At 34.0% G+C, this 17812-nt stretch overlaps 1 protein-coding gene across 1 annotated transcript in view; it reads right to left on the reverse strand.

Moving 5' to 3' along the window:
- Positions 1-303: 303 nt before the first annotated feature.
- The window catches only part of C6H14orf39 (chromosome 6 C14orf39 homolog), a 49979-nt gene continuing 32470 nt past the window's right edge, over positions 304-17812 (reverse strand). The window contains exons 14-18 of the mRNA XM_043472954.1: positions 16815-16987; positions 15427-15432; positions 15000-15138; positions 11028-11085; positions 304-503 (exon numbers count right to left, since the gene is read on the reverse strand). Coding sequence (XP_043328889.1) covers positions 304-503; positions 11028-11085; positions 15000-15138; positions 15427-15432; positions 16815-16987 — 576 coding nt within the window. The remainder of the gene's footprint in view (positions 504-11027; positions 11086-14999; positions 15139-15426; positions 15433-16814; positions 16988-17812) is intronic.

Consider the following 17812-nt stretch of genomic DNA (forward strand, 5'->3'; position numbering starts at 1 on the left):
CAAGATCTTTATAAAGTATCACTCTCTTTACTGTAGCAGTGAAGCATAGGTTCTCAAGGAACATAGCTTGCAAAATCGAAACCAAAATAAATAATGATAGCTAATGCTGCAAATAAAAATAAATGTAGATGACACAGGCTTAATTTCCTTCAATGTTAAATCAATATAATCAAATAATGTTACTATGGTAACCCATTATTTCTTTAATCAACAAAAAAAAGTGGTCTTCATAGTTTAATAACATAAATTTATGCCCTAGATAATTGCAGAGCAGTAAAATAATTCAATAAATCAGTAACTAGTTCAAAAAAAAGTAAATTGTGTGGTATTTTGTGAGGAAGATGAAAACCCTTTTACAGAAGAAAGTGCTGAGTTTTGATCCTGTTCAAATGAAAACGGAAAACTAAAATCATCTCTTCCAGCTCCAAATGTATGAGTTGAAGAGTCTGATGGAAAAGAAAAAGTAAAAGCATCTTCTCTTTCTGGTTTCCCAAATAAGTTTCCTGAGGAAGATAAATATTACAATGTCATGCAATTTATGTTACATAACTTGTACAACCTACCAAATTACAGGATACAGCATACAATAAATAGGGTAACATTAAATCAGATATTTAATAGTTTTCCTCTTATGTGCAAAGCTTAGTCTTTTGTACTATGGAAGGTTAAACAGTTTCAAACTTAAACCCTACTTTGATGTAATTTTAATTCAAGTATATAAAGAGTGTTGTGTTAGTCACTCAGTTGTGTCCAACTCTTTGTGACACCATGTACTGTAGCCCGCCAGGTTCCTCTGTCCCTGGGATTCTCCAGGCAAGAATACTGGAGTGGGTTGCCATTTCCTTCTCTAGGGGAATCTTCCCAATTCAAGGATTGAACTTGGGTCTCCTGCATTGAATTCTTTCCCATCTAAGCCACCATGAAAGCTAGTGTATAAGGTAGAAAAAGGAATAAAAAATCTCAGATGGAGAGAATAGCACAGAGGAACAGAAATAGATATGCATAAGAAATATGGGGGAAACAAATTAATTCAACTTATCAGAAGCATTGAGAAATAACAGAGAGTTATTAAAATGGAATTAACAAAGGTGAGCTTGGAAATCAATGAATTCATTGATTCATTGGAAATGAATTCATTTCCAACTAAAGAATCTGTACTTTATTTGGTAGATAAGATGAACTCATTAAAAGTCTTCAAGCAAAGATATGGCAAGATTTGAACTGCTTTGTAAGAATTTCTCAAGAGATAATAAGAAAGACTGGAATAGGAAAATGTTTAGAAATGGCGCTACTCAGGGAAGAGATGATAAATGATACTAAAATCATAGAAAAAGAATGGAGAAAGATCTAGTGATCTGAAACATACTATATAAGTTAGGTTTATTCAGCTATTATTTATTGAGTAACTACAACATACTTTTCATGGCATTGTTCAAGGAAATTGACAGAACAATGAAAAGAGTTTTATAGTTTAAAAAGGAACTTTTGAAATCAACTTCATATTCAATCACATTCATAAAGAATTATTTGGTTAATGATTCCAAGAACCGCCATTAAAGAAAAATATTGTTTTTCATTCATTATATTAAGACTATAATTGTAAAATAAAATTTCAATATCTTAATTATAATTTTAATTCAGTTCAGTTCAGTCGCTCAGTCATATCCGACTCTTGGCGACCCCATGAATCACAGCACGCCAGACCTCCCTGTCCATCACCAACTCCCGGAGTTTACTCAAACTCATGTCCATCAAGTCGGTGATGCCACCTAGCCATCTCATCCTGTCGTCCCCTTCTCCTCTTGCCCCCAGTCCCTCCCAGCATCAGGGTCTTTTCCAATGAGTCAACTCGTCGCATGAGGTGGCCAAAGTAGTGGAGTTTCAGCTTCAGCATCAGTCCTTTCAGTGAACACCCAGGACTGACCTCCTTTAGGATGGACTGGTTGGATTTCCTTGCAGTCCAAGGGATTCTCAAGAGTCTTATTTAACAATTTAAAATGTATAGCAATCCAAAGGCTTATTTGAAATAAGTCTTTTAAAACATCTATATTTTTTCCACAGAGAACCAATTCAATTAATATATTAAGCAAAACAATTCACTTTGTGCCATTTTGAAATTTTATATATTTTCAAATATCTCGGTTACTTTACCCTAAGTAAAGCTGATCCAACAGCAATAGGTTGGGTGCGTGGATGGATGGATAGAGGGATGGAGAGATGGATAGACTGATCTTGAGTTCTTCCTCTTTCCTTTTCTCGCTTCATTTTTCCACTGACTTTAGTATACATACGTAAGACTTAAACAAAAGAAAATAACATAGCTAAAGATCCAGGAAGAACTAAAAATCTTAAATCTCCCTTTGAAAAAAATGAGTCTGACATTATTTTAATTTCAGAAGAAGCTCATATGAAGTATTCATAAAACAATGATCACTATAAATAAAATAATAGATTACTATTCAAGATTACTGTGTAGTCCAGGTGCTGGGGAGAATTCAAAGGTGAATAAAACAGAGTCCTGCCCTCAAAGAACCTATGATTAGAAAAGATTTAGTATATATTCATAAGTAATTACAGCATAATAATAGTACAGGTACGAAAATGTATTTTAAAAAGAGAATCAGAAAAGTAAAGGAGAGAGCATTTTCAAAATAGAAAATAACTTTTATTTCTATATAACAACTAAAAATTCAGAAAAAATGTCTTAAAAATTTATAATTTGTAGTAGGATGCACAGTGGTCTCATATCTAGAAATCAACTAATTAAATATGGCTACTTTGCTTTTCTCTGGAGAAGGAAATGGCAACCCACTCCAGTATTCTTGCCTGAGAAATCTCATGGGCAGAGGCGCCTGGCGGGCAACAGTCCATGGGTTGCAAAAAAGTTGGACATGACTTAGCAACTAAACAACAAAACTCTGCTTTTGAACTGTGGTGTTGGAGAAGACTCTTGAGAGTCCCTTGGACTGCAAGGAGATCCAACCAGTCCATCCTAAAGGAGATCAGTCCTGGTTGTTCACTGAAAGGACTGATGCTGAAGCTGAAACTCCACTACTTTGGCCACCTCACGCAAAGAGTTGACTCATTGGAAAAGACCCTGATGCTGGGAGGAACTGGGGGCAGGAGGAGAAGGGGATGACAGAGGATGAGATGGCTGGATGGCATCACCGACTCGATGGACATGAGTTTGAGTAAACTCCGGGAGTTGGTGATGGACAGGGAGGTCTGGCGTGCTGCGATTCATGGGGTCGTAAAGAGTCGGACACGACTGAGCGACTGAACTGAACTGAACTGAATGGAAAGTCAATTCCAACTGCTGCCCATCTTGTCGATCTGGGAAGTTTTCATAAACTAAGTAACTCAGTCTTCAGATAATATCTTCTTTACTTACTGTTAGACAACCAGGGCCCCAAGTTTTATAGTTTAGAAAATATTCTTCATCTCGTTCCTTTTAGGAAGACATTTTTTTTGGAATGGAACGTCAAAGGGGAAAATAAAAGGTTTTATGGAAGAGTCTTGGTCTTGAAAAGATTGTTAGAAAGAGATAGAAGTTGAGGATTTCAGGAAGAAAAGGCAGGTAAAAAAGTGTGGGCAAACTAGGGATGCAGTGAGTTCTTCAGTATAACCAAAGCACAAATTATTTTAATAGGAGAAAAGGCTTAGGAGCTAGGTTAGAAAAATGGGAGCATAATTTGCTACTCTAGGGGATACATTAAAGGTATTTAACCAGGGCAATGAGATGGTCAATGCTGTGCATAAGGAAGAGTAACTGGGGTATGATCTCTAAGTAAGTTAAAAGGATAAAAAGACCAATTACAATGTTACTGAAATAGCCCAAGTGAATGATAATAAGAGTCTTAAATTTAATTATTTCCATATAATGAAAATAGGAAAGAAAAGTATTTCAGAGAGAAAACTGACACAACTTGATGACTTGTTGAATGTAGTCACAGGCACAGAAAAAAGTTACAATTATGACTGATGTTCTGAGTCTTAGCAACTAGAAAATGGAGATACCATCAGGTACATCAGAAAGAGAACCAGTTTGATTTCAGATATGCTGTTTTAAATGTCAACAGATATCTTAGATATAAAGAGATATCAACTATATAATTACAAATAAAGTCCTATCAGATAACTTCACTTGTGAATTTTACCAAATACTTGAAGAAGAATTAATATCAATCTTTCTCAAGCTCTTCAAAAAAAAAAAATCAAAGAAGATGGAACATTTCAAACACATTTTACGAGGCTAGCTTACCTTCATACTGAAGCCAGAAAAGGATACTACCATAAAAAAAAACTACAGACTAATACCTCTGATGAATACAGATGCAAAAATTCTCACCAAAATACTTGCAAACCAAATTAAGCATCATGTTAAAAGGATCACTCATCATGCTCAAGTGGGATTTATTCCTAGGATGCAAGGATGGTTTGATGTATACAAATCAATCATTGTGATATATCACATTAATAGAATGAAAGAAAAAAATCAAATGATCATCTCAGTAGTTGCAGAGATAACATTTGACAAATTCAACCCATTCATGGTAAAATTCTTAAAACAGATATAGAAGAAATGCATCTTAACATAATAAACATAACAAAGGCCATTATACAATAAATCCACCGCTAACATCATACACAATAATAAAAGATTGAAAGCTTTTCCTCTACAATCAGGAACAAGACAAGGGTGTTTACTCTCAACACTCCCATTCAACACAGTATTGAGAGTCCTTGTCAGAGCATTCAGGCAAGAAAAAGAAATAAAGGCCTCAAAACTGGAAATGAAGAGGCAAAACTGTCTCTATTTGCAGATGACATGATTTTATATATATATAAAATTCTAGAGGCTCCACAAAAAACTGTTATATCTAATCAATAAATTCAATAAAGTTGCAATTTACATCAAAAGAGTTAAATACTTAGGAATAAACTTAACCAAAGAGGTAAAAAACATCTACTCTGAAAACTGTAAGACACTGGTAAAAAAAATTAAAGACAAAAATAAATGGAAAGGTATCCTGTGTTCATGGATTGGAAGAAGTAACATTGTTAATTGAAATGCCAATACACCAAAATCTATCTATAAATTTAGTGTGCTCTCTATCAAGATTCTAATGACTGTTTTTACAGAAGTAGAAAAAAATTTTTAATTTTACATGGAACCACAAAAGAAAAGCCAAAGTAATCCTGAGAAAGAATAAGGAGGGAGGAATTGCACTCCTGATTTCAAGCTATACTACAGAGCTATAGTAATCAAAACATAATGGTACTGGCATATAAAAACAGATAAATAGATCAATGGAACAGAACTGAGAGCCCAGAAATAAACTCAAGCATATAAAACTAATATTTGATAAAGGAGCCAAGAATACTCAGTGGAGAAAAGGTAGCCTCTTCAGCGCTGGGAAAATAGGATATTCATATGAAAAGGAATGAAAGTACACCACTTATACTACTCACAAATATTAATTCAAAACAGAGTAAAGACTTAAAATTTAAAACTGGATACCATGAAACTCCTAAAAGAAAACATAAGAAAAAAGGTCCCTGATTTGAGTCTTGGCAATAATATTTTGGATATAACACCTAAAAGCACAAGCAAAAGAAAAAACTTCTGCACAACAAAAGAAATAATCAACAATGTCGAGACAACTTACAAAATGGTAAAATATATTTGTAAACTATATAGCCAATAAAGGGTTAACATCCAAAATATATAAAGAATTCATACAATTCAACAGCAAACAAACAAGTAATTCAATTAAAAATGGACAAACAGTCTGAATGGGTATTTTTCCAAAGAAGATATACAAATGGCCAGCAAGAACATCAAAAGATGTTCAATGTCACTAGTTACTAGGGAAATGTAAGTTAAAAATGCAATGAAATAGCATCTCATACCTGTTAGAATGGCCAAGAAATAACAAATGTTGGTGAGGATGTACAGAAAAGGGAACCCTTGTGCACTGTTGTTGGGTTTATATACTGCTAAAGCTACTATGGAAACTAGTATGGAAGTTCCTAAAAAAAAAAATTATAATTACTGTATGATCCAGCAATTCTACTTCTGGGAATATATCCAAAAGAAACAAACCACTAACTTGGAAAAATTTCTGCACCCCCATGTTCATAGCAGCATTATTTACAATAGCCAGGACATGGAAATAACCTAAATGTACACTGATGAATGAATGGATAAAGAAATCGTCAGATATCTAAAAATGCATATAGACATATGAATATTATTCAGCCATAAAAAAGGAAAAAATCCTGTCATTTACAACAACATGGATGGACCTTGAGGGCATTATGCTAAGTGAAATAAGTCAGACACTATATAGTTTCATTTATAAGTGGAATCTAAAAAATTGGAAAAGAAAACCAGACTCACAGAAAAAGAGATCATATTAATGGTTACCAGAGGTGAAGATGTCAAAAAGTACAAACTTCCAGTTATAAGATAAATAAGTACTAGGGATAGAATGACATGATGCCATAGTTAACATTGTTGTGCTATATATATGAAAATTCTTAAGGTATTAAATCCTAAAAGTTCTCATGGTGAAGAAAAAAATTTTATTTTTATTGTGTCTAAGTTGATGATGGATGCTAACTAAACTTACTGTGGGATACCATTTCACAATATACGTACATCAAATCATTATGTCACACATCTTAAACTTTTATTTAAGTAGTGTATGACAATTTTATCTCAATAAAACTTAGGGGGAGGCTAAAAAAGTAAGATATGGGAGTTTAAGAGAATTGGGAGAAGTCAGGAGGGAAGATATGAATTTGGTCATCACCTGTATTAAAATATTTGAAAATGCTAAAGTGAATGAGTGTCAAATGAATGAAAGAGTCAAAGGGGAGAATGTAAACAGATTTAATATTTTAGATAGTAGGCATTTAAAGCATGTCTACAATTGGCAGATTCATTCTGGTCTTATGGTATTTAATAACCATTTATGACAATTCCAAAACATATGTCTCACCCCACTGAATTTCAGATTCAAATATAAAATTTCCCATTTACTTTCACTTAATATCTACTATAGACTTTTCAATGATAACACTTCTAAAATTAAACTCTTGTCAATCTCAAGGGCTTCCCTAGTGGCTCAGACAGTAAAGAGTCTGCCTGCAGTGCGGGAGACCCAGGTTTGATCCCTAGGTTGGGAAGATACCCTGGAGAAGGAAATGGCAACCCACTCCAGTATTCTTACCTGGAGAATTCCATGGATGGAGGAGCCTGGCGGGCTATAGGGTCGCCATGGGGTCGCAAAGAGTTGGACATGACTGAGTGGCTAACACTGTATAAGATACTGGCAATCTCAAATTAACTTTTATAGCCTTCCATATTTCAATAGATGTTAATTCTCTTCTTACAATTACTCATATCAAAATCTTGACATCATCCATCTTCCTCTTAATCTTTACATCCAGTCCATAAGCAAATCCTTAACAACTCTTATCTTCAGAAAACTATATAACTAAAATCTCTTTAACTATGTAACTAAACTAAAACTAAAAACTAAATAACTATAAAATTTTAATAACTAAAATCTGTCCTTTTCTCACCACATCCACTGACTTCAACCTCACCATTATCAGTTCTCACCTGTATTATTTCAATAGCTTCCTAATAAATCTCCCTGATTTCCCTCATACTTCCATAAGGTCTGTTTCTCCATAAAGTAGCCAAGCAATACTTTAGGACCTAATTAAACTTAAAAGCTTTTGCACAATGAAGGAAACTATAAGCAAGGTGAAAAGACAGCCTTCAGAATGGGAGAAAATAATAGCAAACGAAGCAACTGACAAAGAATTAATCGCAAAAATATACAAGCAACTCCTGCAGCTCTATTCCAGAAAAATAAGTGACCCAATTAAAAAAGGGGCCAAAGAACTAAACAGACATTTCTCCAAAGAAGATACAGGTAGCTAACAAACACATGAAAAGATGCTCAACATCACTCAATATTGGAGAAATGCAAATCAAAACCACAATGAGGTACCATCTCACACCGGTCAAAATGGTTGCTATCAAAAAGTCTACAAACAATAGATGCTGGAGAGAGCACGGAGAAAAAGGAACCCTCTTACACTGTTGGTGGGAATGCAAACTAATATAGCCACTATGGAGAACAGTGTGGAGATTCCTTAAAAAACTGGAAATAGAACTCCCATATGGCCCAGCAATCCCACTGCTGGGCTTACACACCGAAGAAACGAGAATTGAAAGCAACACGTGTACCCCACTGTTCACTGCAGCACTGTTTACAATAACCAGGACATGGAAGCAACCTAGATGTCCATCAGTAGACAAATGGATAAGAAAGCTGTGGTACATATACCCAATGGAATATCACTCAGCTATTAAAAAGAATCATTTGAATCAGCTCTAATGAGGTGGATGAAACGGGAGCCTATTATACAGAGTGAAGTAAGTCAGAAAGAAAAACACCAATACTGTATATTAACGCATATATATGGAATTTAGAAAGATGGTAACGATGACCCTATATGCGAGACAGCAAAAGAGACACAGATGTAAAGAACAGTCTTTTTGACTCTGAGGGAGAAGGCGAGGGTGGGATGACTTGAGAGAACAGTATTGAAACATGTATATTATCATATGTGAAATAGATCACCAGTCCAGGTTCAATGCATGAGACAGGGTGCTCAGGGCTGGTACACTGGGATGACCCTGAGGGATGGGATGGGGAAGAAGGTGGGAGGAGGGTCAGGATGAAGAACACATGTACATCCATGGCTGATTCATGTGAATGTATGGCAAAAACCACCACAATATTGTAATTAGCCTCCAATATAAAAAAAAACAAACCTGTCAGATCATTTCAGTCCTTGCTGAAAACTCTTTAATAGCTTCCCATCTCAAACAGAAACCCTGCCCCTGAAAGTCCTTAAATGGTCTAAGGGTCTAGTATGGTGTATTCTCCCTCCAACTTCCCTGATTCAATTTCCTACTGGTTTTTCCTTCTTTATTTTATCCTAATCATATCAATTTAGCTGCTGTTCAATGAATATGCTGAGCATAGTCCTATCTCAAGGTCTCTGCACCTGTGCCTAGAACCTGCACCTCCTTCAGGTCTCTGCTCAAACGCTGCCTTTTAGTGATGCCCTCTCTGATTCTCTCATAACACAGCAACTATTTTCCCAATCCAAATTCTCCCTATTTCCCTTACTCTGCTTAACTTTTCTTCAAAATACTTATCCCTACAAGTGATTAGATTTAACATCAAGCCCATGCTTATCCAGGCCCACCTGGAAGAATGACTTTGGAGTCTGACTCCTCATAGCACTGTTTTGTTAGAAAATACAGAATTATGGTAAATGTAGAATGATGTGTCTGCCTAGTTTACTGGGTGGGATGATACCTTAATTAGAGGAACTGTGAGCTGATACAAAGGCTTTGGGCCTCATGACTAGAATGGTATTAAAAGACTGGTGGGAACCTGAGCCTGCTGCTTTTGTGTGTCAAGATGACTTACCCGTGCCATTCCTCTTATTCATAGTGGCTTTACATGTCCCTTGTGGATAAGGTAGCAAAAGAAAGTTTATTATTATTTTGGTAGCTAGTGAGTCTCTCAATGAGACAAAGGTGCTGTACATGCTGTTATCACCTATACCATATCTTTCTATAAAACTAATTAAACCTAAGACTAAAATTTGTGACACATGAGTCTGGCTGCCAATTCAAACCCAAATCAACTCTTTTTAGTGCATTACCTGGCATATAATGGTTGTCTATTTTCAACTTCTCCCACTAGAACATAAATAAACCCTGTGAGAACTTTGCATTTTTGTCCACTATTCTATCATTATGACCAGAAGTAGTATCTGACATCAAGTATGCTGCTGTGCTGTGCTTAGTCACTGAGTCATGTCCAGCTCCTTGTGACCCCATGGACTGTAGCCCTCCAGGCTCCTTTGTCCATGGGAATTCTCCAGGCAAGAATACTGGAATGGGTTGCCATGCCCTCTTCCAGGGATATCAACTATACTATCTATGTAATATACATATATATTTATATGTTGAATAAATGAATTAATAAAGAGATAAAAGAAGAAAAAAATTCAATAAAAAGTAAGCCCCAGCAAGATAAGAAGAAATCCAGGGACTTCCCTGGCAATCCAGTGGTTAAGACTCTGTCTTCTAATGCAGGGAACTCGGGTTTGATCTCTGCTGGGGGAACTAAGGTCCCACATGCCTCAGGCTATTGCCAAAAATGTTTTTAAAAAGAAGAAATACAGAAACTCCAGAAGGAAGACAAGAATATTCAACTATATTAAATTCTGTGAAGAGACTGAATATGATAATAAATATAAAATACTCATAATGTTTGATAATTGGTAGGTCATTAACACCAAATAATGTAAGTTGGACCATAAAGAAAGCTGAGGACCAAAGAATTGATGCTTTTGTATGTCGTGTTGGAGAAGACACTTGAGAGGCCCCTGGACTGCAAGGAGATCAACCCAGTCACTCCTAAAGGAAATCAATGCTGAATATTCATTGAAAGGACTGATGCTGAAGCTGAAGCTCCAATACTTTGGCCACCTGATGCGAAGAACTGACTCACTGGAAAAGACCCTGGTGCTGAGAGATTGAAGGCAGGAGAAGAAGGGGATGACAGAGGATGAGATGGTTGGATGGTATCACCAACTTGATGGACATGAGTTTGAGCAAGCTCTGGGAGTTGGTGATGGACAGGGAAGCCTGGTGTGCTGCAGTCCATGGGGTCGCAAAGAGTCAGACACAACTGAGCAACTGAGCTGACTGAACTGAAGTCATTAATAATACTGGAAAAAGCAAGTTTTGGTAGAGTGAGAGAAGTGAGAGAAGATAAATGGCTAAAAATAATAATTAGTGAGTGGTGCAGAAGTACCAGTAATTTTTAAAGAATATTAACTAAGTACCTAAGAAAATCAGAGACAAGCTAAACACAAATGGTGAAAGTTTTATATACAGCCAACTTCAAATCACTTACCAATTTCTTGTTGTGATGAGAGAGGATTTAAATTTCCTGAAGAATAACGTTCACTAAACTGAAAAATAATTTCCATTAAATATTACTCATGAAATCAGTAGAACAGTAAGTATAGCATTTACATTAGACTCCAAAGCCTAGTTCTTCTAATAAGCACAATTAGAGTAGACAAAATGGCAACGTTCTATATAGAATATGATTACAGTTAAAAAGAGATCTATCTTTAAAACTATCATTGATGTATTAAAATAAGGCTTATTGATTTGACTCTGGAAATATATAAAATATTAATAGGCAATACATATTGTACCAATGATAGTTCCTACTTTGGAATATTAATATAACCTAAAATTCTAATTAACTTTGTTTTATTCTAAAGGCCTTTTACAAACCAGGTTGTATTGTATAATAAAATAATACAGTTTGATAGCTTCATGTCAGTTCAAATAAACTTTTGCTGCCAAAAGAATCTGTTTTCTTTATAAAATGGGCTTTTCAAAAACTATGATCATTAAATATAGTTTTCTTTTCTCTTTTTTCCCCTCTTAACATTACATTATGAGCATTTTTCCATGTAACTATTCTTCTAAAACTTTATTCCTTTTAAGGCATTTTAATATTCCTCTATATGGACATAACATATAGTTTCAAACATTCTTCTGTTTAAACATTTAGATTGTTTCTATTTCTTTGTCTAATATAAATCACACTTGAATAAATATTATTATGCACAGATTTATATATTTTGACAATTAATAAGGATAGCTGTTTTTCCCAGAGATTTTTTTAAGTCACTTGAACTTCTTTGTCAGTGAATTACCTATTCACCAAATGGACTTTGTCCATATCTCTAATGAGGCAGTAATTTTCTTGCTGGTACATATAAGATGTTTACATAACAAAGATCTTAATTCTTTGTCATATTATCGCAAATATTTTATATCACATTATTGCTTTGCCTTTAAAACTTTTTGACATATAAAAATTTTGTTATGTAACCAAACCAAAACCATTTTTATTTTCTTTTGCCTCTTCTTCCACTGTTTCATGCTTTAGAGAATCCTTCTTCTTCCTAAGATCTGGTAAATACTTACCTATATTTCTTCTGAAATACTTTATAGTTAACATTTTAAAATTTAATGTGTCTATAGCATCTTGGAGAAGGAAATGGCAACCCACTCCAGTCTTCTTGCCTGGAGAATCCCATGGACAGGAGCCTTGGGGGCTACAGTCCATGGGGTCGCCAAGAGTTGGACACGACTGAGCAACTAAGCACATAGAATCTACTTGTGCACATGTACAACAAATGCCCAATTTATCCCTCCTAATTTGTGGCCCTATTCATCCACAATCTAAATTCTTTTGTTTCAAGACACTGTCCATGCCATGGATCAATCAATCAATCCTTGTACCATTATCACACTATTTTGATTGCTTGAAGGTTTATAGGATATTTTAATATGTATAAACTGAATTTCCCCTTACCAGTCTTCTATTTCAGAATACTGTCTTATCATTAAAATAAGTAGAAGCTATAATAATATCCTCTCTTTCATTCCTTATATAGGTAAATTGTCTAATCTTTTTCTTTATCAATCTAGTAAGTTTATAAATTCTGTTAGTTTTTTTCAAAGAACCAACTTTAGCTGTGCTAATATTCTCTACTGTTTGTTTTCTATTTCAGTGACTTATCTTTCTTATTTTTAATTGTACTTACTTTGAGTCTACCTTCTTTTTTTAGCTTTTCAAGGTAGAACTTTAGGTCACTGATGACAAACCTTTCTTCTTTTCTATTAATTATTTAGTTATTTTGTTCTGGTTTTGGAAGGAACCCACAGATTTTTATATGCTGAATGTTCATAATTCATTTAAAAATATTTTCTAATTTATTCTTCGATCCATGGCATAAATATTCAGGAATTTCCTAATATCTTATTGATTTCCAATTTAATTTCACTGAGATCAGAGAAAATATTCTACATGATTTCTATCCTTTTCAATTTATTAAGAACCATTTAATAGCCCAGAATATGATCTATCTATCTTGGTGAATGTACCATCACCACTTGAAAAGAATAAATATGCTGCAGTTGTTGGATGTGGAGTTTTACAACTGTCAATGAGGTCCAGGGGGTTGATGGGGTTGTTTGGATTTTATGTAAGATATTTCTTGGTTGTGTTGTCTATTTCTATCAATTGCTGAGAAGGGGGTGTTAAAAATCTCTAAATTTGTTTTCGTCTATTTCTTTAATTCTGTCAGTTTTTGTTTCTACATACACATGGAGAGGAAAAGACCAACTAATTACCTGAAAATTTTTTCACACTGAGAATATGTGAAGCTTGTTTATAATTATAAAGCCAAACTAATTTTTAAACTGCCTTTAACTGCACTTCAAATCACTGCATCCTGAGATTCTGTTTTTACAAATAGAATCAATGTGAGACACTTGAAGTTAAAAGCATAAAGACAATGGGGGAACTTTTTTAAACTATTAATACTCAGAATCTTTTAAAAACCACCTCTGCAAGTGGTGGTGGAAAAGTTGGACAGCTGCATAAATCAACAAACTTAGAACACACCTTCACATCATATACAAAAATAAACTCAAAATGACTTAAAGACTTAAATATAAAACAAAACATCATAAAATTCCCAGAAGAGGACACAGGCAAAACAGTCTCTGATATAAATTGCACCTATGTTTTCTTGTCTCCCAAGGCAAAGGAAATAAAAACAAAAATAAACAAATGGGAGCTAGTCAAACTTATAAGCTTTTGCACAGCAAAGAAAACCATAAACAAAATGAAAAGACAACCTGCACACTGGAAGAAAATATGTGCAAATGATAAAACCAACAAGGCTTAATTTCTAAAACATACAGCTCATATAGCTCAACAACAAAAAAACAAACAACCCAAACAAAAAAATGGGCAGAAGACCTAAACAGACACTTTTCCTAAGAAGACACACAGTTGGCCAACAGGCACACGCAAAAAAGGTGCTTAATATTATTAATTATTAGGGAAATGCAAATCAAAACTATAATGAGAAATTATCTCACACCAGTCAGAAGGGTCATCGTTAAAAAAGTCTACAAATAACAAATGCTAGAGAGGCTGTGGAGAAAAGGGAACCTCTTACACTGTTGGTGGGACTGTAAACTGATGTAGCTACAATGGAAAACTGTACAAAGGTTTCACAAAAAAACTAAAAATAAAGTTGCCATACAAACTAGCAATCTCACTCCTGGGCATATACCCAGACAAAAGTGTAATTCAAAAAGATACATATACCCCTGTGTTCATAGTAACACAACCTACAATAGTCAAGACATGAAAATAGCCTAAATTTCCATTCACAGATGAATGGGTAAAGGTGTGTTATATATTATATATAAATGGAATATTACTCAGCCATTAAAAAGAATGAAATGATGCCATTTGCAGCAACGTGGATGGACTTAGAGATTATCATACTAAACGAAGTAAGTCAGAAAGAGAAATATAAATACCACATGATATCACTTACATGTGGGATCTAAAAATACAATATAAATCAATGTATCTACAAAATTATAGAGTACAGACTTGCAGTTGCCAAGGGTAGACTGGAAGGGGAGGGAAGGATTGGGAGTTTGGGATTAGCAAAGGCAAACTTTTATATATAGTATGGATAAACAACAAGGTCTGACTGTATAGCATAGGGAACTATATTCAATATCCTGAGACAAAACATAATGGAAAAGAATATGAAAAAGAATATATATGTATAATTGAATCACTTTGTATAGCAAAAATTAACAGCAGAAATTAACATAACATTGTAAATCAGTTATACTTCAATAAAATTTTTTAAAAAATAAATTGTCTCTGTTTTGTACACTGCTTCAAGAAACTTTGACATTAAAGAATTAAACTTTTTGAGGTCCAAATGAACAATTTTTTAGAAATAAAACGAGCTTCTCATAGTACCTGATGTGATGCGATTTCCGAATCAAATACAGAAGAATCAAATAAATTCAATCCAGGGGATCGAGAAGTATAACTCATTAAAAAAGAAAATCCAGGGGAGTCCTTTTGGGTTTGACTCTCAGTAGCCGTATCTCTATTTCTGATACAGAGAAATAAGAAATCATCAAATTGTTAACTACATATTATCAAATATTGCAGACTGGTAAGCACCATAGGCACTATGTCATAAAGGTAAGAATTAGCATAGCAGGAAAAAGGAGGAAGTAGTTATTGAAGTGTCAAACCTATGGAGAACAAAACCTATGGTTTGGGTGGAGAATAATATTAAACAAAGTATAATAATCAATTATGAAATGATAATAAAGAATTCTTTCTAAGCATATACTGTCAGGCTCTATTCTATGTATTTCCATCATCATTAATTTACTTATTCCTTAAATAACCCTCTGAGATAGCTACCATTATTACTATCACCTCCATTTCATAGAAGAGGATTTTGCAGCATAGAAAGATTAAATGATTTGCTTGAAAGAATATAAGTGCCAGACTTGGGATCTGAATGTAGCAACACAGACTCAAAGTCCAAGTTCTTAAACTTGATGCTAAACTGTCCCCAAGATCTTGAAAGCAGTCACAAAATTTTAGTCTTAATGAAAAGCCAGCCATGACAGATTGTTTCATAAGGGAGTTAAGTTATAAAATGATTTGGGAAAAATAGTTAGACAAGTCAGTGTATAACACAGTGGTTAAAACCATGAATTATGGAGGCAGAACTGCCTGGGTTTAAACCTCCACTCTATCACTGATGAGTTGCAGCATCTGTGATTCTGTTTCTTCATCTATAAAATAAGGATAATAATGTACTTACATCTCACAAAGCTGTTGTGAACATGAAAGGAGCAATACTTATAAAATGCTTACACTCAAATTCACTTAACAGTGTATTAAGTGTTAAATAATAGAAGTCTGAAGATACCTCCATAACTATCTCCATGACTGTTAATGAGTCACTTTACAGATTTGTTTTCTCATCCATAAAGAGAGGTTTTAGTATATGATTGCTACACCCTTTAACAGTTCCCAGATTTGAAGATAAATTCTATTTTGAACATCCTGTGTTTGAGTCAACAGCATGACGTTTATACATAAAAATCTTACTAGCAATTTAAAATACAGAGGAGAACACAGGAGAGAGATTCCTGATGAAGTGAAATCTATTTGACACATATTTTAGAAGAATCCCAGGATTCAGCATCAAAGAAAAGACTGAACTAAACAAAAAGCTTAAATATAGCATTAGTTTTTTGGCTGTAAACTACAAATCTGTGGTTTCCAAAGTTAAATAACGATGTTAGAGATATTTATGTCAACCAAAGTTACTTAAATAATGGCAGTTTTTGCTTAAGACACTACAACATTAAGGCAAAATGACTGCTGGAATATTATTCAATGATGTCCACAATCTACCAAATGTGATAGTAACTTTTTAGCTTGACATTTTAATATTTTCCATACATCTTTTATTCTTCTGAAAATCTTAAATCTTATAATATTGAACTTAATATGTACTCAGGATCCATGTTACCTTCAACTAAACATTTCAGGGAAAATGGGGAAGAGGGTCTATGAAATGAGATGGCAGAGTGGTAGGTATATGAGCATTCATTATACTAACCTCTCTCCTTTGTATATTTGAAATATTCTATAATAGAAAACTTTTTAAAGTTAGAGGTATTAAGCATTTTACTATTCCTATCAATTATTTACATAATTCAAAATATATAGATTCTTGGATTAAAATAATTAAAATCTTACATTTCAAATGAGGGGGTTTTAGGTAATTTCTCCACAGAGTCAGGTGTTTTCACATCTTCAGGAGTCCTTAAAAATAAAGGAATTTCAGGAGTTCGTGGAAAAGTCCCAGCCCTTTCTTCTACTTCATCACTATTACTTTCTATTGGCTTCCCAAAATGTTCTGCATATGTAATCTGCAAATTCAAAGTAACAGAAAACTATAAAAAGGAATATCATTGCATTAATAAACTCACATATGTAAAAATATGTGAGGTTAAAAACATCAATATTAAGATATGATGTTATCAATTCATAAAAAAATAAGTGAAATGAGAATAATTAGTGAAACTGATACCAAAATATACCTGTCAGCAAACAGGAGAATATTTTCAATTTTCTAATTTTTTTCTTCCCAGCTCTATCTCACCTATCAATACCTGAAAAATTAGCTCATAACCAGGATATACTCTGATGAAGAAAAATGGTTAGAAATATTTTCCTCTCAAAATTTCCACATTGTGCTCTGGATCAAGATTTGTATACCCCTTTGAAAGAAAAGGGCAATCTTTTTCTCATTGGTTATGTTCTTAGCTCTTTTTGCCCTTATAAATTCATTATACTAGTTTCCCTACAAAACTGAGAACTCGAATATTAACTCCCCTTTATATCATTTGGTAAGCTGGGAATATGATTTCTCAAATATTTGTTACCAAATCCCATTTGGAAACAATTTATTTGGGACCCTCCAGCAAAAAAATTTAAGTGTGCTTTTTACCTGTATTTCTTTATAGTAGAATCCTACTGCTGTTTCTCTTGTCTTATCCCTTAGCAGCTACAGTACATTGCCTACACCTATAATCACTAAAGCTATCTACTATTGAAAAATACTTTGAAGATATTTTTGTGGCAGCCTTGGCTAATAATTCAATCTTACCAAACAAAATTTCTTTCTTCAGTTATAATTTAGTTGTTGTGGTATCAATATATATAGTCAACTACTAATGACAATTTTTTAAATA

Source organism: Cervus canadensis, chromosome 6 (assembly GCF_019320065.1).
Source record: "Cervus canadensis isolate Bull #8, Minnesota chromosome 6, ASM1932006v1, whole genome shotgun sequence".
Classification (NCBI taxonomy): domain Eukaryota; kingdom Metazoa; phylum Chordata; class Mammalia; order Artiodactyla; family Cervidae; genus Cervus; species Cervus canadensis.